Source organism: Guyanagaster necrorhizus, assembly GCF_019112545.1.
Source record: "Guyanagaster necrorhizus MCA 3950 unplaced genomic scaffold BT62scaffold_20, whole genome shotgun sequence".
NCBI classification, from domain to species: Eukaryota; Fungi; Basidiomycota; class Agaricomycetes; order Agaricales; family Physalacriaceae; genus Guyanagaster; species Guyanagaster necrorhizus.
In genome coordinates, this window is record NW_025064899.1 from 77315 (window position 1) to 102751 (window position 25437).

The following is a 25437-nucleotide window of genomic DNA, read 5'->3' on the forward strand; positions in this document are numbered from 1 at the left end:
ATATACCCAAAACCTCTTCAACAGATGTTATTTTTTAGGAATTTACATTACCATAGTCATGTTTACTCTATGGATGATAGGTGTGCTATGTCATGATTGGGTTTTTTTTTTCACTGTCTTGACCTGTGAGTCCTAGCTGTGAATCAGAAACACAGTTTGGTGGTGCTATGTCCGAGGAGCATTTATCAGTCATGGCCAAACGGATGAGACACAATTTGATTATATGTTCAGTGTACCGAAATGGATGCTTATCAGCTCCGTCTCATTTGTTCTCAACACGATCATAGCCGACTTTGTCATAGTAAGTCACCATCAATTCGTTTTATAAAATGTTTCCAACAGTTGAAGTCGAAATACGTCAGGTTTGGCGCTGCTGGACCGTTTGGGAATAGAAGTGGATAGTTGCTGTGATGCCCTCACTGTGCAATATCGTCGGGATAGGCATGCGGTTGCACGTTCCGTATTTTGGTCGTTTTCTGACTTGTAAATGCTAGTTTTCGCTGGCTTCAGTATATATCAGCAAGCGATGATGCCACCACCAAGGAGCGCATGGAGTGCAACTCGGATCGACTGGCTCTTGCCGTACATGTGTATATCGGTGGCAGTAACCGTTGGTTGCACCACGCTTATCGTCTTCAGGATTTGAAATGTGCATCACAGAACGGATAAACTCGCCCAGCTCCAGTCCTATCGGTCTTACAAGTTCAGCAGGGTCATCTGTACATTGATCGAGTCGGCCGCTATGTACGCCGTATCCATGACTGTCACATTGGCATTCTACAAACAGGGAGGTCTCGACACCAATTTTCGTATATCTATTACATCTACCGTTACTGTGAGATTAATTCCGTTCGTGCATGAGTCATTGAAATCTGATCGGATCGTCTACAGGGATTGGCCCCTGCACTTATAGCTGTCCAAGTTGTATGTGGCAGTACAAGGCCCGCGACGACATGGCAAGAACCGCCCAGGTCAATTCTAGAGTTCAACCACACTCTTGACCCGACTAGCACGTTCCCCACCATGCGTCTTGACATCCATGAAGATTCTGGGGCGTCAACGTCGTCGGATGAGAGACTTACAGAGAGGGAGTCAGATCCTGAAAAGGAATGAGGTAAGGATCGGGTCGGAGACGAGGTAGTTAATGGCCAGTGGCCTATTGTTGAAGTCGGGTTATAGAACAGGGATGGAGAATGCATTTTTAGAATATAAAATTTATTCAATCTGTAAGCGTTTCTCCAAGCTGAAACTGTATGTTGACCAAGGTACATCACTTACTTGACTGTCTTCCGTCCTATCATTAATAATTGATCTGGTCTCCACACAACAGGATAAAAATACCCAGTGCTATTGCTCTGCTGTTCTCACACTTGTCATCCATTTTCTCTAGTATCTTCATGCAGCAACTGTCACGCCTTCTCTGACTTCTGTTCATATCGGCTCCCTTGGCTCGTCGTATTCTCACTCGAAGATGAATGGTACCTGGCATCTTCAAGTTACTTTCAGCGCTGTCGTTCTTGATAGAATTCGAGGCTCGACTTGTCGGTGCACCGGATAGCCTCCCCTGGTGCTCCGCTACATCTACTAAATGCACCATACGATGTTCTCTCTCGGGGGGATAGGAAACCTGCGAATGGGCTACGTCTGATCATGAGGCCCACAGAGCAGACCATCTGCATTCTCTTCTATGCGGTTGGCTTTGTTTGTGCAGCCCTTCCTTTTCACAGAACCATTCCTATTTCTCCACCTGACGCTACACGAGGCTGTTGGCCGGTTTCCCTACGTATATAGGAGGTTGCCTCGTTGTGATGCATTTATGTGTTATAGAATACTGTTCTCCGATGCTTATTGGTCAGTCCCGATATCAGCTGCCCTTGGACGTGGTGTCATTGTTCTCGTGGGTTCCTTGCGTCAATCTCCTCATCCACACCGCACATGTTTCTGTCGGCGTATCTTCAGTCTTTAAATTTTTAGAATCTTGAATCCGGGATATAGAAAGCATAAGGTCTGTCATTGTAAGTTATAACACATGAAGGGACTTACAGATATTATTTTTGATCCCTTTGTTAAGTCACTAAAGTCATGTACCACATGCGTCGTCCTTGACAACTTCTTACCCTTGTTCCTATCGATTGGTTGATACGGAGCGAACAAAGCGCCGGCTATACCCGGTAGCTTTGAACGTTCCTCTCGGCATCGCGGCTAGCCACGAGATATAAAGGGAACACTTGATTTGATTCAGCATGGGATTGCCTTCCTAAACAGTCATCTAACCTTTTTTCTACTCTGCATTTACTATCGATATGACACCGCCACGAATGGCACCCGGTCAACGAGGAGGGTCTCCCCACCCTGCTACCCAGCAGCGTGGAGGAACTCCTCGAGGGCGAGGTGGCGCACGAGGTGGAGGAGCCGCTGGGCGACAAGGCGGGCCTAGCGTCCCCGTTGCATGTAAGTTTTGCGATGTTTAGAAAGAAAAAAAAATCTATTATTGTTATCGTTTGATTCTTTAAGCTGCTGTAGAGGCCATCGGTGTTCGTCGTCCAGGATTGAGTACTGCGGGTAGGGCAAGTACAGTTCGTGTAAATGCATGCGAAATGAATGTCCCTGACATCACCGTTTACCATTATGACGGTAAAGTTTTTTTTTGTTTCTGTTGTGGTGGCTAACATGTTCCTAGTGGGTTCGTATTTTCAAGATCTATTATCGAATCTATAGAACGAACGACCTTTCATTTCTCTAGCGATTAAGAAGACACTCAGGGCGGCTTTGAAAATGCTGTTCATCGAGGCTCTGCAAGTCCAGTACCCCGATGTCTTTATCAAAGCAGCTGTGTATGATGGGAAGAAGAATTTGTATACGAGCCATAGGTTGGATTTTGGTACTGGGAATTCTCGCCAGGTACGTTTCTTGGCCCATCGAATTCTATGATTTATCTTGATGAACGCAGTTCAACGTGACTATGATGCAAGGGACTGGCATGTCCAATTTCAAGATCACCATCACGAAGGTGAGAGAGATTAACATGGAGTAACTCTCATTCGTCTATTGAGTAAGATTAGAACTGATTGTCCGTAGAGTGCTTAGCAGGTACGTGGCTGGTCAGCAGTCATGGGACAAAAACGTCTCTACTGCTCTTACAGTACGTGTCGTCATTTTTGTTCACTACGTGACGTGACTTCGAATTCTCTAGGCCTTGAACATTGTGATTCGGATGGCGCCCTCTCTCACCTATCCATTCCAAGTGGGCTCGTTCTATAGTGACAAGATCAAGGTGCCGCTAGCCAATACAGGGTTAGAAGCCTGGCAAGGGTACTTTCCGTCAGTTAGGCCCACTTTGAACCGTCTGATCATCAACATCGATATTTCCACCGGCGTGATGTTCAAACCTGGTTCGCTAATGGAAACCTGTCTTGAATTCTTCACCGGGAATCGTGGAAACAATCCAGACAGGTATTTACGAACATCTGGACCCCAGGCGTTATCTCCGATGCAGAGACATCGTTTGCAAACATTTCTTTTTGGCCTCAACGTCGAGGCCGAATCGGCCGCAGGTGTAAGGAAAAAATATTCCATTCACAAACTGTCTGAGCGAGATGCTATTTCGACTGTTTTCACTCCGGCTGGTGGTGCACAGACCAACGTGGCGCAATACTACGCTCAGGCCAATCGGCCTCTACGGCATGCCAATATTATCTGCATCCAGGTATGATCTATATTCTCATAGCCCAGGAAACATGTTGACAGTCTGCTAGACTGCGAATGATGCCGTGATTCCTCTAGAGCGATGTTACATTTTACCCGGTCAGCTTTCTCGCGCTGAACTATCTCTGGATGCTACACGAGCCATGGTCGAGTTTGCGACCAAAAACCCCGATGACCAATTGAGGGCAATCAAGACTGGGATTCAGGTTCATTTTTTGTTCTACTAATGTTATTTACTCATATTCCCTCAGGTTCTTGCATTTGGACAATCCCGATATGTCCGCGACTTTGGACTAGACATCAAGAATGCTTCCTGACCTATGGATATTCCAGCACAGATCCTCAATGCGCCGGAGCTCGAATACGGACAAGGATTCAAGCAAAAGTTGGTTGTGAGTATTTGACTTGTTTGGAATATGTAAACCTTCTTGCTAAATCATCACTTATCAGTGACCGAGGGATGAAGCTTGGAACCTGTAATGTCATGGATACTTACTAATATCTATATTTAGTCTTCACTTTCTTCACTCTTCTTTTTATTTTGATGCAGTACAAGAAATTTCTCGATGTTTCTCTCTAAATTTCTCCTGGTATCTTTTAGAACTTTGCAATAATATAAAACTGTATGAAAATACTAGAAGAAGAATCAAATTTTTACTCTATTGAACCTTATAACTTTGTGTGGATTCTAAGTGATTGAGTCTGACTATGCTTAGTGCTTGTCAAACCCTCTGCTTTTCTGACTATGCCTAGTGCTTGTTAGATATCTCTAGTTATGCTTAGTGCTTGCTAGATCTACTCTAGTTCCTTTGTAGGTAATTGAACTTACAACTCTCTTTGCTATGCTTAGTATCATAGGCTATATTTGAGTTTAACTTAGCTCATACATTGTCTATACTATGCTTGTTCTCAACATTGGTGGACACATTGCTGTTACCTATTTGAAGAAATCGATTACCACAGTATTTTCAATCCATTCCAGCATTTCATCACTCACCTGCTCATGCAGAAACCAGCAATCATGCCAACATCAATCTCAGAAGTTCCTTTTTCAGATTCTCATAATCACTCTCCAACACAGGACACATTCAACTGTACTTAGTAGCTGTTGGCAGTAGAATAGGAAGTAGTTTTTGAAAAGAGAGAGGTAGAGAAGGTAGATATCCTTCAGTACAAAGTATCTAGGTATTTATACTGTATCTAGAGTGGCATAGGGAGTAAATGAGACAAAGGCAACTGAGAAACAATATAAGGGTACAATAGTCATAAAGCACAAATCCTCTACACAACAACTTCTTTACATTCCCTGATACACTGGTCCTATTAGTTTCACCAATTAAACCTGAGGAAGTAGAGGAAGATGAGAGTCACAATGTCAAAAGACTATGGCCTGCCTCTGTTGCTCTTCATACATTTGCTTGGCACTCCAATCTGAAGGAAAAGAAAGAGCATGCACTAGAGATCCTTAAGTTATGTACCAAGATTGGAAAGGGATTATATACCACCCAACACCTCTCCTACAACTGGTACACAAAGACATTTGCTGAAGAAACAGAAATGTTAGACCACTTGCTCCATCATTTTGTTGCTGCCCTGACAGATGATGCAGTGATGTGCTTAGTAATAGCTAAATGACTAAGAGAGGCAAATGAGGAATGAACTCTCAAATGCCAACACCTAACCACTCAATACACAGTCACCAAATACAGTTGAGGTCAGTTGTTTTGAGTATGATAGAAGCACTCTTGCAGTCTTAAGTAAAATCAAAGAAACAGTCAACAAAGGCAGTTATTCAACTCTATCTTGCTTTCTAAGATGCAATACTCATGAGAGTAGTTTATAGCAATGTTTAAGTATAATTAGGACTTATAATCAATGCACAATTGCACTCCAAATCAACTTAGAATATTCCAAAACCCAATGAACTCTGAAACCCAAATATTAAGTCTATTAAGCACTTAGACTTGACTAGCTGCACTCTTGGCTGGCTAGTGGTCCTTAAAACTGAAGAACTTGTATTCTTATGCCGAAACCCTTATAGTTTGAAACCCAAATTAATCTGAAACTCAAAATACAGTTATTATTCCAATCCAATCCTCTCTAAGTGACAAAGCAACTTAAATAAATCACTAAGTTGAAGCAGAACTCAAAATCCGTTGTCCCAGGGACTAGCTACAGTGGGCTAGAAGGTCTGAACATGGGGGTGGGTCGCTTGCCTGCTATTTCCCCCCATTCCCTTCTTTTATACATCAACAACAGGTATAGAATCTATAAATAAAGTATTCAAAATAGTATTTCTCCTGTTTTAAAGCAGAATCATGCTATTATTCTGGAATGGCAGCATTCCTGGACTCTCCTAGGCTTTTCCAGGCCCACCTGGCCACTGCACAGCTTTATTTTAAGCCTACAGTGCCTGTGGGTACCTAACTCCTTTCTGTCTACCCAGAGTTTTAATCCTCTGAGTTATTCTTAGTAGTTTGATTGATCAGACCCAGTCAACTGGTCCTATCCACTCTATTCCTCTCAATTCTAAGTTCCTTAGGTCACCTGATACCTAGAAAATTTGGACTTAGGCATTTCAGTCAAAACTCAGAGTGCTAGCCACAGATCATTGGGTCTCTCTTCTTACTGCTCCTGGATGATGCTATTTTTACTCAATACTCTACAACTGGCTATAGTATTATGCCTCTAGCTGTCTTAGAATATACTTGTCTTAGTGGCATGTAGAATTGGCCCCATTTGAGGTACCATTTCTAAGTCCAACTTGGACTTAGTATTTTCCAAGATGTGATGCCAAACTTTTCCAAGTTCAAACCTGACTTAGGATTTTTATCCTTAGGCCATGTTATTTTACAAAGTCCCTTTTGGACTTAGTATTGGTGACTAGCATGACTATCAGCTTGGAGCCTCACTCATAGTCCTCTACTGGCTAATGGTCCTCAGTTACTAGCATATTGTAGTCTGTTATACAGAATTCACAAATTATAGAGCTGAACATGTACCTTGCATATTAACAGGAGAAGTTTATAGACTGAATTCATTATTCTATCAAGAGGTTTATTCTTGCCTTACTACTAAATATGCTATAGCCACTAAATCTCTCAAGAGCTTTGAATATTCAGACTTAACAGAACCTGTATGGGGACTCAACCTCAGGTTGTATCTGACAGTGAATGACTTCAAGATTTATTTCCTGCAGTACTGAATCTGTGTTGAGCAATTTCTTTACATGCTTGATGCTGTTCATGACTGGGACAATCTGTGCACCCAAGTAATTCTGCAGGAGGAGTTATTAGTGGCTCAATGCAAAGTGGATAACATTCATGTCTAGAAAGTAGATGACATATCTATTCCTCCTACATCTGCACTTCCAAAATCATCCCTCAAGTCAAGGACACCTCATTTACAAGCCTGAATACTGCCTCTGATTGGAACTGGAGGGAGGTGAGATGTGCAGCCATGGGAGAAGAAGAACAGAAACTGAGCAATAGACATACTTCTCAGTACTTAACTCAAGTGGCTGAAATATTGAGGCAGTCCTCTCTTCATGTAAACTCTAAGACAAATAGGTCACATGGGTTTAGTCTGTGAGGGCACAGAAGCTTGTGAGCAGCCTCTTGTCAACCCTATGGATAGACAGAATCTGATGACAATCAATTAAATACCAAAGATAATGGTTCTCTCAGTGATCCTGACTCAGAATCTAGTGAGAGAAATAGGGATAAACATCCTTCTCATTGACCTTCCAAGAGACCAAAGACATTCAGCCAAGCAGTTGACAGCTCTCATGTTCAGTTTGATACTAAGCTCAAGATGGAAGATGTACCTACCTGGAATAGAGACTCAGACACTATTGTATTATGAATCTTGAAAATCAATGATCTTGCTACCATGAGTGATTCTGTTATCCAAGATATAGGTTATATTGTTCCCAAGTGATTGTCAGGAGATGCTGATAAATAGTATCACTCCTTACTGCTACATTATAGACTGGGCTTAGAGAAAAATTGGGCTACACTCTGAGAAGGTATTACAGACTATTATATGAACAAGCATTGGTGGAAACATCAAAAAGATAGAGCCTGAAGTGCAACTTACCAGCAATCAGGAAATACTAGAGAGATGCCTAATGAGTATTTTATCTGTAAATCTGAATTATTGAATACCACAGTCACCTTAACTGATTCTGAGTTAATCATTCAGATAATAGACAGTGCCTCACTAAACTAGAATACAGTATTGACAACACAGCTTTATCAGACAGCAGTCAAATTCTAATCAAGTATCTGATATCATAAGGATCAGCTCCTTCATCTTGATCCCAATTATTGAGAATGTATCTTGAACATATATGAATTACAAATAGCTCAGGATAACTATAATTCTCATTATCAACAGTCTCATACCTGTCTAATTAGCTTGTCTAACAACACCATGCCTCCTCTATTTTCAAAGAATGACTCCAATGTAATGTGACAGAAAAAGGCACCTAAAGATATAGGTGCTCAACCTTGTTGTAACTGGAAGTGGAGAGCATTGGGATCCAGAGTGCAAGTATCATGAGAAAGGTATATGTATAGATAGAACTTGACTTGTGGAAACTGACCTTTCTGAGCTGCAATCCCAAGATGAATATGATGAGCTATACTATGGTCTTGCAGTTGAATTGAGTTCTGATCAGGCCATTCAGCCTACTGACTGTTTCTGCAGACTTGTCACATCATATGGAAATATTGTAGAAATAGTAGCTATGAAGGTAACTCTAAGAATGACCAGAGTAATTTATCTTTCTATCACAAAGCAAGCATTGCTCATACTCACAAGGCTGGTACAGAGGCTTCTAGCTTGACCATGTTAAAGTCACAAATTTCTTCTATCTTCACTTGCAAAGAGCAACATCACTTAGATAAATTACAATGAAAGTTTCAATGTGTTTTTCATATTCAAACACTCTGAGCATCAGGGGAAACTCTTCTGGAATTGAAGGAACATATGTCAAGACACTCAGATTGTACATTTTTGGAAAGTAAGGCAACTACTACTTATGCTGGTATTAATAGAGTGAGACTGAACATAATGCCAGTGATTGTTGACTCTGGATCTGATATCACACTCATGTCTTGCCCTAAGGTCAGAATAGATCAGAAGATTAATCTTATTCAAGTCACAGAAAACTCTATGATTTCTGGATATGTCAATATAGATTTATTCTTTTTGACAAATGAAAGACCAGTGAAAATGAATGTTGATGCCCATATTGTCAATGGAATGACTGCCCCTTTCATTTTAAGTAATCATTTTGCTTATCAGCACTCTATTTCTATTCTTTGACAAGATGGTTCAAGCTATTTGTCCTTCAGAGATACTGGCCATAAGATAGAAGTTGAGAGTTCAACAACTCCTTCAACTATTGATACTGAGGGTAGAGCCTTCAAGATTCAAGTTCTTCCAGAAGCAAGCTCTCTCCTAGCTAAACATCAAACTCACTGATAGTCACAGAAGATTAGAAAACAGCAACATCTCCTTTAAAATCAAGGGGAAGTAAGAGTTGCAAAATATGTCATAATCTCTCCTGAAACCAGTGTCCACATTCCTGTAGAAGTACTGCTTACAGCCAAGGCTCAGAACCTATTTATAGAATAGCATATAGGCTAGGATCCAAACCAGCAAGAATTCTATGGCTCATCTGATTCCTTAATCTCAAAGGAAGACCCTTATCTTTATATATCCAACTTCTCTGATATGCCTATTATTATTAGCCAATGACAGAAAGTAGGACATGCTCATAATCTAAGAAACTGGCTGGATAGATATAAAGAAAAAGATGATTGCATTCAAACAAAGGAATTACATGTATATCTGATAAGAGAATTGATTAAAGCACAGACCACAAACTCCACAGAGAAATCAGGATGAATGATCTAAAGCAACTCTGATATCACATCTAAAGCATAATGTAATGCACCAGAATCTGATGATTCTGCTGCTACAGCACCTGTGGAAGAAGGGCCTAAGACTACAGATTCTCCTACTGATTCATTATCTTCATCAGATATTTTTGATACCCTTGACATTTTCCCAGATCTCACAGATGGTCAGCAGCAATGTCTACAAGATATGATTATTAGAAATCAGAGTGCTTTCAGTCTGGATGGCAAGTTAGGCACTCATAAAACTCAGATGGAAATTAAACTCAAGACTGAAGCTTGATCCATCTCTTTGTCTTTATTTCCAGTCTCTCCTGCTAATCAAGAAGTAATAGACAAATAAATGGATTATTGAACCCTCCGAAAGCTCCTGTGCTGCACTGGCCTTTATTGTATACAGGAATGGCAAGCCTCATATGGTGATAGATTATAGAAAATTGAATGCTCTTATTATCCCTGATGAGTTTTCATTGCCTAAACAAGATGATATAATTCAAGCTCTGAGTGGATCTCAGTGGTTAATGACTCTTGATGTGCTTTCTGGATTTACACAGCTAATTGTACATGAGAATTTCCAAGAAATATTAGCTTTCTGTTGCTATAGAGGCTTTTGGCAATTCACTCAAATGCTGTTTGGATATCATAACAGGTCTAGTGTGTTCCAAAGAGTTATGCAAAATGTCCTTGGCCCATTCCTATGGATTTTTGCATGAGTCTGCATTGATAACATTGTCATTTTTAAAAATTTTTTGATGATCTCTTATATATTGACTGGATCCTACAGGCTATAACAGCTTCAGGAATTACTCTCTCATTGCCTAAATACTATTTTGCTTACCAATCTCTCCTCTTATTAGAACAGAAGATATCAAAGTTAGGAATGTCAACTCACTGAGAGAAAGTTGAGGCTGTTCTTATGCTAGAAACTCCAAGAAATGTGAGTGAGTGGCCAATATTCTTGGGAATGATGGTTTATTTCTCAGCATATGTTCTCTTTTATGCTTGGATTGCTCCTTCTTTATTCAAACTTCTGAAAAAGAAAAATCAATAGGAATAGACTGAATTACATGATGAAGCTTTTGCACTACAGGTTTTATCCAATAAACCCATATAAGACTATGCAACTCAAGGACTTTCTTATAGAGTATATATAGATGCTTGTGACCATTGGCCAGCAGGAATTCTATAACAGATTCAACTGATTTAGGTATATGATTTGATAGGAACACAATTATTTGACAGGCTGAAAACTGTCTTTGATAAAGGCAAGCCAGTCTCACAATTAGTGGCATGTCTTTCAAAGGAATTTAATGATATTTTTACCCTGCAAGGTTGGAATGTTGAATTTGAAAACATGACAGTATATGTGGAACATGTTATTTGCTACTGGTCATGTGTGTTGAAGTCAGCTGAAAGGAATTATTCCTCCACAGAAAGAGAAGCTCTCCCTTTGAAGAAGGCATTAATCAAGTTTCAGCCATATATCAAAGGAGAACAAATTCTTGCTATAACTGATCATGCTGCTCTGACCTGGAGTCAAACATTTCAGAACATCAACTGAAGACTATTAACTTGGGGAATGGTATCCTCAGCTTACCCAAATTTGCACATCATTCATTGAGCTAGCCAAGTCCATTTGAACATTGACCTTATATTTCAGTTATAGCATTGTCTTCTTCTTCAAGAAGGCCCCACTTTGGATGCAATGACTCCTGCAGATCTTATAAAATCAGAGACAAGATCCACTTTGAAATATGTTTGAGGAATTAGGAGAATATTTTGAGGAATGACTGCTCAAGGTAGGGTAAAAATACATTGCATTGGAGATACCACAGCAGGATGAATTTACTATTGACTTAGGAGATATTCTTGTGGTCCATGGAAAAGATATTGTTGCAACTACCCATGTATTTGCAGTGCAAACTCACTCACTTTTAGTAGGACTCTCTTCTGATGAGCTATTTGTCTAGGAGGCAGCATACAATGAGGACTTGCACTTCAATGAGGTTCTGAAATCTTTGCAGGATCTAAAGTCTCATCTCACTCCAGTCTTTCCTTAGTATTTCTACTCAAATGAGAGACTATTTTACTTCAAAGATAGTACAGGAAACAACAGATTATATATGCCAAAGTCACTTCAGCTTCAAGTTATGGATCTGATTCATAATTCTCTTACTGAATCAGCACATGATGGCTATCACAAATATTATAATCAACTTGCTGCTATGCATTACTGGTCTGGTATATCTTATGACTTGAAGAAATACATTGCTATTTGTGATATTTGCCAGAAATCAAAGTCTTGGTGGCATGGGCCTGTTGGACTACTCCAACCAATACTAATCTCTATGTGACCCTTCAAAGTCATATCAATAGACTTCATTCCTGAACTGCCAAACTCCTCTGGATATGATAATATATTGATAATAGTGGACAAACTCACTAAATAGGGTATTTTTATTCCATGTGCAATGGCTATATCTGAAGAAGCCACTGCTCAATTGTTCTTTCAAAACATTATATCAAAGTTTGGAATCCCTGCCTAAGTTATAACAGACTGGGATTTGAGATGGAGACACAGCTTCTGAAAAGAATTATGCAAGTTCATGAGAATGAAAAGAGCCCTCACCACAGCACATCACTCTTAAGTAGATAGACAAATAGAGATTCTCAACCAAGGATTGAAAATTGCTCTGCATGCTTACATAGTCCCCAAAAGAAATGACTAGCATCAGTATCTAGATGGTCTTGCTTTGTCATACAATTTGATGCCACATAGTGCCACTGGATATGCACTGGCTTACTTGTTATTTGGGTACACTCCTACCATAGATTCTACATTGCTAACTATGCCAGAATACATTCCTCAAAATCTAGATGACACAGACAGAAATAGAGGAACAGCAGATAGTGTACATCTTACTCATAAAAATGACAAAGTGGTAGATATGGCAGAACAATTCAAAACCAAATGAATACATGTAAAGGAAGCCTTAAAATTATATCAGGCATATCAACAGAAGTACTACAATCAAGGTTGACTAATCTCAGAATTCAATGAGAGAGACCAAGTCATTTTGAATCCTCATTCCCTAGATCTCTTAAAAGAGGTGAAGAGATGAGGGAAGAAGCTGTTGATGCAATATGACAGACCTTTTGAGATCATCCATAAAATCAATCTGATTATCTATCAACTCATACTACCAGCTTCTTATAGAATTCATCCAATCCAGAACATGGCACCTTTGGAAAAATACCTGGCATCTCCTCCTGAATTTGGAATTTGACTAATAAAAAGCATGAAGCATGCTGACTTTGAGGAACTACCTGAGGTTGAGGTTGAAAAAATAGGAGGAGAAAAGATGTTTAAAGCCTCTGGAAAGCACCAATGTGTTAAGAAATGCCATGTCAGATGAGTTAGATTGCCTGAAAATGAGGACAAATGAAAAACAAAGAAAGAATTAAGGAATGTGCCACAGATTCTAGAAACTTGGTACAAGTCACAGACCCCCTCAGCATGCTGTTACTGAGGGTAAGTATCTAATGACATGATCTCTATTGTTATTCTTTCAAGTAATTCTCAAATTTGTCACATCATTCATTTTAAAATGTCAATATGCTGCTCTGGATTCTTCTTCTATCTTCTTTAGATGAACAATACAAGAACACAGTATTTAAGCTGCTGTTTCATTGATTTAATCTTTATCTTTGTACTCTCTTCTATTCTATTACATTTCTTTTGTTCAAAAGCCTAAATTTGCATCCATTCTTCTATGACTACCTAATTCTAGGCAAGCCTATTTTCTTATATGCCATGACACATAATAATTTTTTTGGCAGAATGTTCACTTTCATCTCCTCAGCTGTCACAACCTTTGATCATGACCATTACCTTCATGTCTTGCACCAGGTTATTCACTACTCTACTATGCTTATAGATAGGTGGTACATAAATTGCTCAGAAGAACCTCAGAAGCAACCCTAAGTTAGGGTTTAAACTAATAGTGGTACACAGAACAGAAGTGGTAGAACCATGAAATGCAATGGGTGCCTCCTCCAGTGCATGAACCATGCATGCACAGGCTGATACTGTAAATGCACAGTGGTAGAGGGTGTATCTGTTTTGTGGTACATCAAGTCTATGACTATTTGCATGTGACATAGGCATAGAGAGCACATTTGTTTCATAGTACATGACCAAATATTGAATTATGCCTATTCTTGCTATTTAGAATTTGTGTAGAGAGTGCATACAGTCTGTGGTACATGAACAAATCTTGAATTATGATCATTCTTGCCATTTAGATTCTTGTAGGGAGTGCATTCACTCCACAGTACATTACCAACTTTCCTTGCTGGCTATTTTTGGTCTTTCAGAGTGAAAAGAGCAGTATAATAATCTGTTTAATTTTGATATGAGATCTGTTGTCCATATACTTTGGAAATATTGGAATATGTGACCAATTGTTCAGTTTACATTGCATTCAAACACTTTTTTTTACTCCCCTTTTCTCTTTGTCAATTTCAATGCCAAGTAGATGACAGAATGGACTTCCCCAGTAGCATCCCTCTGTTTCCATCCATAGTGATCAGTTCTCTTTCATCCATTATTTGCCTTCTGATGTCTGTCTCTGGTTCATCCTCTGATGATTCCTCTTCTTCTCTGTGCTCTCAGAGAATGTGATCTTCTCTTTCCAGCATGTCCATCTCTTTTTGCTTCTCCATTTTTTCTCTCTCAATTATCACTATTATTTCCTCCTCATCCTCTCTGTCCTCCCATTTCTCAATATTCCACAATGTGAGCATGTGGCCACTGGTATCTCCAGTTCTCAATCCATGGATTCTGGATTAGGCAGACTGCCAAATGTGGTAGATCCTCTGTTTGAACTTGTTCTAGTTTAATCAGTTTCCCTTCTGACTTCTCATAAACACACACCCATATACCATCAGACCAAACACACTACAGGAATTGATCAAATGCTCTCTTCAGTGCTCTTCACATATCTTCCACTTGTCATGAAGAAGAAATATCATCCACAAATCCTTCCTACATCTTTATCAATTTTATCTTTCCCCAGTTACTCTGTACAGACTATTGTTTTCTTGTGTTTAGTTTATTTGTAGTCCAGAAGATATTGTCAAACAATGAATTCCACTGGCTCTCTGTTTCTTCTTGCATTCATGCATGTGTCAACACTCCTCCAAGATCATTTTCTTTCATGATAGATGTCAACCATGCACCATTCATTCTATGTCAGAGGAGAATACTCCTATCTACATTTCATCCATCCAATCTTCTGCAGCATGTTAGACACAGATTGCTGTAGTACTTCATTCAGAAACCTCTCAGCATGCTCTTGATATTGTTCATCATATATCTGGTCCTCTAGTAGTGGATTGGACCTGTAGTCATATGATTTTTTCAGCATTTCTATCTGTCAAGCTAGCCTTTCCATCTTCAGCATTGGCTTCTCAGATCAACTCTTGGCTTTCATTGTGCACCCTGTGATCTGGCCTGTTGGCTCCCATTCCACCAATTATCACTACTTTATGCAACTATCTTCTGAACAGAACTTGTTTAGTGTTTTTCTGATGCCCAACAAATTTCAACCTCTCTCACTGGGCACTTGGATGACACTCTTGCTTTGTGGTGTTCTTGTACCACCTCCATTCCATGTTGGCCATGCAATCACACTACTTGGAATCCACCAGAGTCTGCTCTCTGCATATGGTCTTAGCTCATCAGTCCCATCTCTCTTTTGCATGCATGAAAGGATCATGTGATCTTCCTGCCAGTACATACATAGCCAGATTGCATGCATCAACATTTTGTGTCCTGATCACTCTTCTGGGTGTGCATGAAGTGAATTGACCATAAATGCAATGAGACATGTTAGAATGACTGGATAGTAATAGTGTCACATGTCTGTATTGTGCTCTTCATTCTGGAACTGGATTAATGTCACAAATCTGAGAGCTCTGGCTGATTTAAATTGCTTGTGGATACTATTAGCTGTGATTCTCATCATCACATAGCTTCTAGAAAAGGGCTCACCACCAGTCTTGTTGTGGAACACAATACACCAGATCTGAGAAACTCACAACTGGCATATCTGCAAACACATCTTCTGCATTAGCCAGTGGGACTTGTGCCTCAATCTGCACATGTACATTGTTATATCATGCTGCATCTGCAAAGACAACATACAATTTCTCAAGAAACTCATTGTATGTGTACTTTGAATGCTTCATCAGATTCACTGCTGTAACAAACTTTGCATTGTTGCTTGCTCATATATATGCATGCCTGACATTGGGATAATAGTGGTGAGTCTTGATCAACTGAGATAATACCATCCTTCTGTAGTTGCTCCAATCTCTTCTTTCTAAGGTGCACATATTGAAGATACCATGAATCCTAAGTGTTTTCACTTTATTTAGGAATATGTGACCATTCTAGATTCATTTGCACTTGCATTTTTATGAAGTAAAGTGGATTTACTTTCTTTCTCTTTGCAAGGACTGCACCACTGTTATGAAGGAATGTGACTTCTCCATTAAAGAATTTAGCCTTCAGTCCAGCATTATCAAGTTAGTGGATGGATATGACATTGTTAATTGCATTTTGGACATATAGTGTCTTTAAACCCTCTGTTTTGCAGTATATTATGAAATTTTTATTTATAGCACTTCTTTTCTTTCACATTTGGCTAGAGAGCCTCTCTGATTCACAGTGTCTCACTAATTTTTGACTTTATGTCCACTTTGCACATGATATTGGTGTAAGGAGCACATTTGTTTTATAGTCTGACAAATTTTCAAGTGTATGTCCATTTTGCATGTGGCATAGGTTTAGAGAGCACATCCAGTCCATGGTATATGACCAATCTTCTAATTATGACCATTCTTGTCATTTAGGTTCTTCTAGAGATCACTGCCAGTCTATGGTATATGACTAATTCTCTATTTATGATCATTCTGGTCTTTCTCAATCATGTAGAGAGCACTTCAAGTCTGCAGTACATGACTGATTCTCTAATTATGGCCATTCTGGTGTTTTAGATTCTTGTAGAGATCACTTCCAGTCTGCAGTATATGATCAATTCTCTATTTATAGCTATTCTTGTCATTTAGATTCTTATACTATCTTTTTCAATCATATATGGAGTGCATTTCTTTGGTGGTACATGACAAATTTTTTATTTATAGCCATCCCTTTCTTTTTCAGTTGTCTAGAGAGCATCTTCAATCCATGGTCCATTGCCAATTTTTGACTGTATCTCTATTTTGCACATGGCATTGCTGTAGAGAGTGCATTTGTTTCATGGCCCATGACCAATTTTTAAGTATATCTCCATTTTGCAGATAATATTGGTATAGAAAGCATATTTGTTTCACACTTGATTACCAATTTTCAGCTCTATATCTATTTTTCACATGTTACTGGTGTAGAGAGCCCCTCTGGTTTGCAGTGCATCACCAATTTTAAAATGAAAAGAAGAAGGCCATATACTCTGAAATGGAGAGGCTCCTATTATTAGACTCAAGCTACATGTGATCTAAGCACATGATAAACTAGCATGGTTTCATGTTTGAACCTTTGCACTAGAGTTCACTTATTGTGTCTAGTTGACTGAGTGTTTCAAGGCTTTGCAAGTATAGCTCAAGAGTAGAATGAGATGGATAAAATTTAGCTTGAAGCTGAGTTATACTAGCAAGAGCCATACTGCTTATATACATGTCTGTGGAGATAAATATACTACTACTGTCAATTGTGGTAGTCTGTGCCATTGTGCTCATTGCCTTAGAGTGTTGTTACTGTCTACAAAAGAGCAATTGTGTATTGTTGGGTATCACTATTGTGTCAAAAGACAATGATGGATGCAGCTTGTTGTGCTGACTAAGCTGATCTCACAGTCTTAGATGCTGGTTTAGGCACTCTGACTAAGCATAAATAGGGGTTAATCTAAAAGAGAAAAGTAAAAGAAAAGAAAATCATAACACCTATGCTGAATGTGAATGAAAAGGATCCCCACAAATAAAAAATTGGTCATGGACCATGAAACAAATGCACTCTCTACAGCAATGCCATGTGCAAAATAGAGATACAGTCAAAAATTGGCAATGGACCATGGATTGAAGATGCTCTCTAGACAACTGAAAAAGAAAGGGATGGCTATAAATAAAAAATTTGTCATGTACCACCAAAGAAATGCACTCCATATATGATTGAAAAAGATAGTATAAGAATCTAAATGACAAGAATAGCTATAAATAGAGAATTGATCATATACTGCAGACTGGAAGTGATCCCTACAAGAATCTAAAACATCAGAATGGCCATAATTAGAGAATCAGTCATGTACTGCAGACTTGAAGTGCTCTCTACATGATTGAGAAAGACCAGAATGATCATAAATAGAGAATCAGTCATGTACCATAAAACAAATGTGCTTTCTATGCCCATGTCACATTCAAAATAGACATAGACTTAATGTACCATGAAACAGACATGCCCTCTACTACAGTGCATTGATTATGCACAAGAGGGACCACTGTGCATTTGCAGTACTAGCCTGTGCATGGTCCATGCACTGAGAGAGGCATCCATTGCATTTCATAGTCCCACCACTGCTGTTCTATGTACTGCCATTGGTTTTAACCCTAACTTAGAGTTGCTTCTGAGGTTCTTCTGAGCAATTTTTGTATCACCTATCTATAAGCATAAAATATGCTAAATTGAACTAAATTAAAGCTAAATTTGGACACAATTTAGTGCTGGGCATAAAGAGAGGCCAAGTTCATCTTACTTGCTCTTTTACAGGCTGTTTGTTCCAGAAACTATGCATGCACACAGTGCTCAAGAAATTGTAGTAACAACTTATGTAAAAGTACTAGGGCTCTATATTAGACTAGGATGCCTCATCTGATTCTATATCAAGCATGCCATAGATTCACTGTCTGTTGGGAAAAAGTGAGCCTAGATGATGCCCTTTGGGTTGGTCATTGTTGCATTTCAATGATTGAAGAGACTCTGAAGTCCAAAAACAGACCTTCCCAAGTTGCTTGAAGCATGGTGTATAGTGTGGTAATGTTTCTGTTTTCATATGTGATAGCTGTTAAGGTGACATCAGATCATTCTAGTGCCACCAAGTTTTCTGTGCCTATATAATGGTATGTCCACTCTTATATATGTTAGATAATTTAGAAATGTGCCACTGAAAAGCAAGATCATCAGTGGCTTGAGATTGAGTTGGACAAGTATTGAATCTGCCAGTCACTGGCAGACTCTAAGCATATCACTAGCAGGCTAACTATGCTCATTCTGGTGTTTTTAAATCATATAGAGAGTGCATTCCATTCATGATACTTCACCAATTTTCACATGCAGAGCAGAATATGATCTTCATTAATAAATGTTGAACAGAAAATAAGATTTCATATGCTACAGATCTCTTTTACATTTTTAAAATAAATGTACATTAGGTATAGGAATGACCATGGTTTGATATTGTATGGAAGTTTATGCTGTCAAGATATATGGTCAGCAAGTATGCTACAGGGATATAACAATGCTAAGTACAAAAAGAGTAGTGATCATCAAGAAATGAGAAATGAATAGATAGGATTGTATCATCAAAATGAAGCATTCTATGCTCCTGCAAAATATGAGAGATAATTTCATAGAATGACAGAACTCATATTATAGCATCTTGTCCTCCAGCCTCAGAAGTTTATACCTAAGAATTATTTGTCCACTGTTATCCTTCCATTGTATTTGCCTACAAGAAGAATAGTCACTGCTACTGCTGACTATGCAGTGGATGTCTCAGACTCTGACTCCTGCACTTAATCTTCAGATTGTCTGATGAAGATCAGACCCATGCTCTAGCTCTCTGATCTAAAATTAATCAGATCATGACAGCTGTATATGGCACTTACAATAGTAGCCAGTCTATCAGCATATCCTCTAACTGCACTCTGATCTCCTGCTCCTCCACCCTTATGCATTTCACTATATCTGACTTAAACATCACTAATTGCATGTTAGTGTATCTCTAAGTCATGCTGCTGTTCATCTAAAGGTCAATCTTCATAGCATAGATTTAGCACTGAAGTCAGAGATTGTGATCAGCTGATAGAATGGATGGAATGGGCATGGATTACATCAGAGGGCAAGAATACACATTGAGCATGAGAGGCAGAGGAGCAAACACAGAAGTAGAGAGTCATGATCAAATGTTATTAGTGCTTACAGCATTTTGACATTGATACTGCTGGCTATCAATCCACAATGAAATTGATCAATCAGATAAAAGATGATAATTGAGTGGCTGTGTAATAAGATTGAACATTTGGCAGAGTGCATAGCACAATGGCCAAAAAGCAATTTGCACAATCAAAGCTATAATTACATTAAATATATGGTAGTAAAATTCAGTTTCCACTGATGTATTGCAGCTTACAATTAGTTTTTTGAGTACATTCTATTTTGATAATCAGTGAACATATCTGAATCTTTTTTCTGAATATTTTTTGAAAAACTGCAGTAACTGTGGTCATTGATTGATCAAGTTTCTGAAAAAGAAAAAGCTGTATAAGGAGCTGCATATACTCAGGTACAGTTAATTACACTTCTTATCAAATATGTTTCTACACATTTCAACACTGATCTTTGATGTTGATATATCTAAAATAGAAGAAAACAAATTTTTTAACATCTGTGAGATAAACCCCACTATCAAGATCAAGCTTTGTATGCTATAGCACTATATATATAGAGCATAGATGTCACATATATTTTACTCTTTCTTTCTCCTCTCAAAAAAAATTGATTTTCACTCTGTCATTTGGTGCTGCTGCTCATCTTCAAAATGCCTCACATTGCACAGAAGTCTCATGCTCTATTTGCTGCCATTTTTGCATCATATCCTGATCTGTTTGACAAGGAAGCATAGCAGTAGCAATTTAGCTTCTCTGAATTTGATGTCAATCACATCTCAAATGTAAAAAATGAAGAGTTCTCTGCAATCCATGAGTTTCTGAAGTACATTGGAAATCTCCTCTTGGATGAAGCTATAACTTGTGTCAATACAAAGGGTTCTGATATGTTTCTCTAAAGCCATAGCATATATCACAACTGGTGGTTCAAATTATGCATGGTGTTAATGCTCAGAATCACATACAACTATGCTATTCTTTATGCAATCATCAACATCTAGGCAATGTATTATGTAGCTGTGAAGAAAGGGAATGCTAAATTTGTTATACTTATGATGTTTGGATTGAAGGAGGCAGAAATTGCAGAAAGCATATTTGACAGAGTGTTTGAGGACAGTGAGTCAGGTTGTATATGAAAGGAGTTCCAGCAACTGATCCACTCCTTGATATTGGACTACATTGAATGTCAATGCAAGAATCACCACTATGCAGAAACATACAGACTTGAGGCAAAGAGAGAGCTTGATGCTGTGTAGAAACATGTGTGCTCTTTATATCTGTTTTGTTTTCTACTAACTTTGTCAGTTTTTGAATCTGGCAATGGCCAAATTAATCTAAAAGATGCAAAGAAGATCTCTAATACTTTTGAGAAATATGAGAAGTACATTAGTTAGAAGGTGACAGAGCAGGACAAGACTGCATTGGCAGAATATGAGTAAAGGAAGAGTGAGTTTGAACAGGCACTTTTGAAGGCAGAGGCTCAGGAGGAGGAGTTGAAGAAGAACAAAAAGAGTTCACAGTGTAAGTTCCACATTTAATGTGGCACTCTGCATATCTGACATATTTTGCAGACATCTTTGGATGTATGATGAATTGAAGGATTGCTGTTATGGCCATTGAAGAAGAAATAGTGATGCTCCATGAGGACCTTGCTTCATGGCTCCAGAGCATTGAAAGCTTATGCAATAAGGAGGAGGCTGAACAACATGACATTGACATCAATCCAGGCTTTTCTTTGCATTCTGGTCTTATTGAGTGAGAGAAATGGAAGGAATGTGGAGATCTGGATGCAGAGTCTTAGTTAAAAACTACTGATAAGATGCTGGCTGAAAGGCTTCAATGGAACAATGGCCATCCTGATGAATTTAACCCATTCATTAACACTTCTCTCACTGATTATTGGAAAAACTCTGACTATGTTGCCAAGATTCCTCCTAGTGGTGATAAAGATAACAAGATGATGAACATCATATGGCATAAAGTTGTTGGTATAACAGCAATGGTGAACATGCTGTGGACAACAAAATTGGATGACAATGATATCCCCAGAATCCTCTTCGCTGATGAGGTGGGTCTGGGCAAGACCACTCAAATGTTGGGATTGCTGGCATTTATAATATCATGCTATCAGGCACAGAAGCTCAGCAAGGAACTGCCTCCAGTGCTTGGTGAGTATGGCCTGAGTAAGGAGCCCCTTTGCTTCATTGTCCCATATATTCTATATTAACTATAACACTCTAGCACAATTGCCCTATTTCTGTGACCATAAAGAGATTTCTGATATGCTACATCTTATTTTGGTCTCTGAAACTATTATAGAACAGATCATGGGTGAGTTGAAATGGTGGTTACATCCTCATGTTATCAACATCTTTGTAATGCCAACAATAGAGTGGAGATGGGATGAGTTCAATAAAGCCATTGATTTGTCAAAGCAAGACAAATATAACATTGTGATTGTTGCAAGCCATAGTGTAAGTATTGGGTTATTCACTCAGGTTTAGCTAACTGATGATGAATTTCAAATGGGTTTCAGAGTGTTAGTCAGTTAGCACATCAAAATTTATGGATCACAAAGTCTAAGAGTGAATTAGTGTCTGCTCTGTGCTCTGCTAAGACCAATGCATTGGGTTATGAGCCCAGTCTGGTCAAGGAGTTTCTGCAGTGTTATCAATGATAACACTGCAGAAACTCCTTGATCAGACTCTGAATGCTGCCTACTATGGCATGAATCAAATTATGAAAAATATCTGCATATGCTTAATTGTGTCTGCAACTCCACTGTATCAGTCATCTCATGTATGCCTTTGTCACTCTTTTCATTCTGATTCTGATTCTGATTTTCTCTCATTATCATGTCAGGACCTATGCAATCTTGCCAGACTCATTTGTTTGAAGGCATTCATGGGTAAGAAGGCTGAATCACTCAAGAAAAAGAAAGTCAGAGAGCTGTCAAAGATATGGAGGGATGTCACCAAGAGTAACAATAGTAATAATGATGCTCTCACTATATTCAACACCAATGCTTTAAAAGGTGTTGATGGCACAAATCTATACAAAGGGGTGTATGAAGCTAACAATAACTGAGTCATCAATATACAGGCTCATTACAAAAGATGCATCATTCAATGAGCAGTGACATTGATCAAGTACACTGACCTTCTGGCTGACAAGCCTATCATGCTCTTGAATGAACTCCCATCATATGAAAAGATCAAGATTATGGTAAGCATGGCAGACATTAAGAAACATGAGATAGATAACCAGATGTCAAGATGGAGCAGTGAGTGAGTACATAAAAAATTATCAGGGCCATGGATCTGATGCAGACTCTTCTAGTTTGAAGGCACATGGAGCTGTTGATGTCACAGATGCCATGGTAAGTCATTGCATAACAGTAGTGAGCATTTCTGTTTCATAATACATTATCAAATTTACAATTTTGCTTATTTTTCTGTTAGATGTTTGTGCCTAATTACTGGCTGACCATAGCATATCCTCAATCTCAATGTAATCTTAACTATCTGTTGAAATCTGGCAAGAAAATTTTTCCACCATTTGAAAGTCTTGAAGAGTGAAAAAAGTATCCAGAACTAAAGCTTGAGGTGACCTTGAGATTGTGCAGGCACTATTTGTCCAATGACAATGTGTCTCTGCCATATTTTGAAGATGGTCATCTTGTTTTCCCTGATCCTTCTGCAATGGTGATGAGCAATAAGAAGAGGACTCAGCAGATAAAGATCCTTATTTTTCATGAGTTCCCTATGATGAATGAATTCATCATGTTGGTATGTAATTTGAATCTTTCTTATTTATTGCATACTAACTGTATACTCACTTTGTTTAGGTCTTCATTATGCATGGCATTAAAATATTGTCACTGAATAGCTCTATGAGGCTCACAGCATATCAACAGGTGGTTGAGAAATTCCTCCATCCCAATTCAGATGTTTGCATGCTTCTGCTCAGCTAGACAGATAACTCTGGGCTTAACCTGATGAGAGCTTCTGTTGTCATCCCCTTCATAAGTTTCAGCATCATTCCTAGTTCACATTCACTGACTCAGATCCCACAGGATATTGGTTGGACTGCTATCTAAAAAGAACAGATGATTGGTTATGCCTATTGTCATGAGCAAAAAAAAACTATTTATGTCTTTCACCTTATTGTGATAGACACTATTGATGTCTTAATGGCTCAACACTCAGGTACAAAAGCCCAGCAGCTTCACCACTTCTTCAAGAAGCCTGATTTTAATGTCTGTCAAAACAGAAGTGAGTTCCTTTTACTTTAGAATAATAATAGTTTATTCATATTTTTGCAGAGGCTTTCCAGCTGCTGTACAATTATGATATACCAGCAGATGCTCCTGCTGCAGCTGATGGAGAAAGTGACAACAATAATGATGACAGCCACCAAGAAAGCACCATTGAAGAGCCTTCTGCCAAAAAACATGAGATGACTAGCAAGAAAATAGTGAAAACAAAGGAAGCAGATATCATCAATGAATCCCACTATTGTCATAAAGTGCTGAAGAATGTGACAGAGGATGGCAACAAGGAGGGAGCTTCTGCTGCCAAGAAGGTAGAGAAGACAATGCAGAGAGGATCCATGAATGAGGCTGAACCATTGAATACTCAGTCAAAACCCAAGTCTAAGCTCAAGCCTATCATGAAGTCAGTGCCCAGTGCCCAGAACACTGCAGAATACCATTGAGAAGGATAATGCACAATCCACTCAAAGTGAATCTCAACCCTCAGCCCCATTATTCTCTCCTCCAAGTCCCCATACTGTCATCCCTCCCTCTACACCTGCAGTTATGCTGCTGTCAGAGCCTAGAATTACTGCCATCACTGCACCCTCCAGAGATATTATTTTGACACCAGATACTAATAAACCAATTAGAAACAATGAGCTAGAAAGCTATGAGAGGACTGCTAGTAGCAGTGCTTCATAACCTCACAATAATCTCCTTGACTTTAATGATCCTAGTCCTCTACCTTCTAAGACCCTCTTGTCTCTTTTGATGCCAACCCCTTTGCATGGCAGAAAGAAGAAGTCTATTTTGACTGCACTAACAGATAAGTTGAATACTCAGTCAGGAATTCTAGAGTCATCACAGAAGAGCAAGATTAAGGATGTGATCTCAAGTGGAAAAGTCAAAGGATACTGCTAATGCAGCCCTACAGACTCCACCAGTTTCACAGGCAAACTTTACAATTGAATACAATAGATCATTCAGGCCTAATATGCAAGAATGGGCATGGAGTCAGTTCAAGCATTGAGGTCATTGACAGGTGGCTTTCTTGACATTACTTTATTGGCCATTAGATGCTTTTTGAAAAAAACAATTTTATAGTTTTATATTGCATTTAATACTTCATACAATGAATTTTTGTAATGTATATGTTTCATGTCACTAACAATGCAAGCAACAATTGGTGAGAATGTTCTGGGACTAAAAAGAATGCAGCCTAAAATCTAAAACACAAGAATAGCTATAATTAGAGAATTGGTCATGTACTGTACATGGAATGTGCTCCCTACAAGAATCTACATGACAAGAATAGGCATAATTAGAGAA

At 38.8% G+C, this 25437-nt stretch overlaps 6 protein-coding genes across 6 annotated transcripts; 5 read left to right on the plus strand and 1 right to left on the minus strand.

Moving 5' to 3' along the window:
- Positions 1 to 240: 240 nt before the first annotated feature.
- BT62DRAFT_1078050 (uncharacterized protein) lies at positions 241 to 1288 on the plus strand (the record flags this gene model as incomplete). The annotated part of the gene is made up of 5 exons (XM_043179351.1): positions 241 to 301; positions 363 to 460; positions 511 to 590; positions 661 to 835; positions 892 to 1288. 5 exons carry the CDS (start codon positions 241 to 243, stop codon positions 1111 to 1113), a joined length of 636 nt encoding a protein of 211 aa, XP_043037343.1. The 3' UTR covers positions 1114 to 1288.
- Positions 1289 to 2096: 808 nt separating this feature from the next.
- BT62DRAFT_1078051 (PAZ domain-containing protein) lies at positions 2097 to 4349 on the plus strand. Its single transcript, XM_043179352.1, has 8 exons — positions 2097 to 2451; positions 2515 to 2634; positions 2741 to 2901; positions 2951 to 3030; positions 3079 to 3142; positions 3194 to 3706; positions 3756 to 4097; positions 4156 to 4349. Exons 1-7 carry the CDS (start codon positions 2304 to 2306, stop codon positions 3930 to 3932), a joined length of 1263 nt encoding a protein of 420 aa, XP_043037344.1. The 5' UTR covers positions 2097 to 2303; the 3' UTR covers positions 3933 to 4097; positions 4156 to 4349.
- A 2480-nt stretch (positions 4350 to 6829) lies between these two features.
- BT62DRAFT_921513 (uncharacterized protein) lies at positions 6830 to 8558 on the minus strand (the record flags this gene model as incomplete). The annotated part of the gene is made up of 7 exons (XM_043184309.1): positions 6830 to 6982; positions 7536 to 7606; positions 7804 to 7819; positions 8112 to 8148; positions 8312 to 8320; positions 8405 to 8467; positions 8527 to 8558. 7 exons carry the CDS (start codon positions 8556 to 8558, stop codon positions 6830 to 6832), a joined length of 381 nt encoding a protein of 126 aa, XP_043037345.1.
- A 1105-nt stretch (positions 8559 to 9663) lies between these two features.
- BT62DRAFT_901566 (uncharacterized protein) lies at positions 9664 to 9915 on the plus strand (the record flags this gene model as incomplete). The annotated part of the gene is made up of 1 exon (XM_043183462.1): positions 9664 to 9915. A coding segment is annotated over one exon (252 nt), but the record flags the coding sequence as incomplete, so codon positions are not given.
- A 612-nt stretch (positions 9916 to 10527) lies between these two features.
- BT62DRAFT_901562 (uncharacterized protein) lies at positions 10528 to 10683 on the plus strand (the record flags this gene model as incomplete). Its single annotated transcript, XM_043183461.1, has 1 exon — positions 10528 to 10683. A coding segment is annotated over one exon (156 nt), but the record flags the coding sequence as incomplete, so codon positions are not given.
- Positions 10684 to 20857: 10174 nt separating this feature from the next.
- BT62DRAFT_921514 (uncharacterized protein) lies at positions 20858 to 24569 on the plus strand (the record flags this gene model as incomplete). Its single annotated transcript, XM_043184310.1, has 19 exons — positions 20858 to 20969; positions 21159 to 21242; positions 21326 to 21374; positions 21453 to 21608; positions 21687 to 21921; positions 21985 to 22021; positions 22095 to 22184; positions 22245 to 22327; positions 22557 to 22652; positions 22716 to 22887; positions 22990 to 23078; positions 23121 to 23136; positions 23183 to 23232; positions 23315 to 23363; positions 23523 to 23641; positions 23701 to 23769; positions 23827 to 23935; positions 24029 to 24127; positions 24178 to 24569. The coding sequence occupies 19 exons, from the start codon at positions 20858 to 20860 to the stop codon at positions 24567 to 24569; spliced, it is 2106 nt and encodes a 701-aa protein (XP_043037348.1).
- Positions 24570 to 25437: the final 868 nt, after the last annotated feature.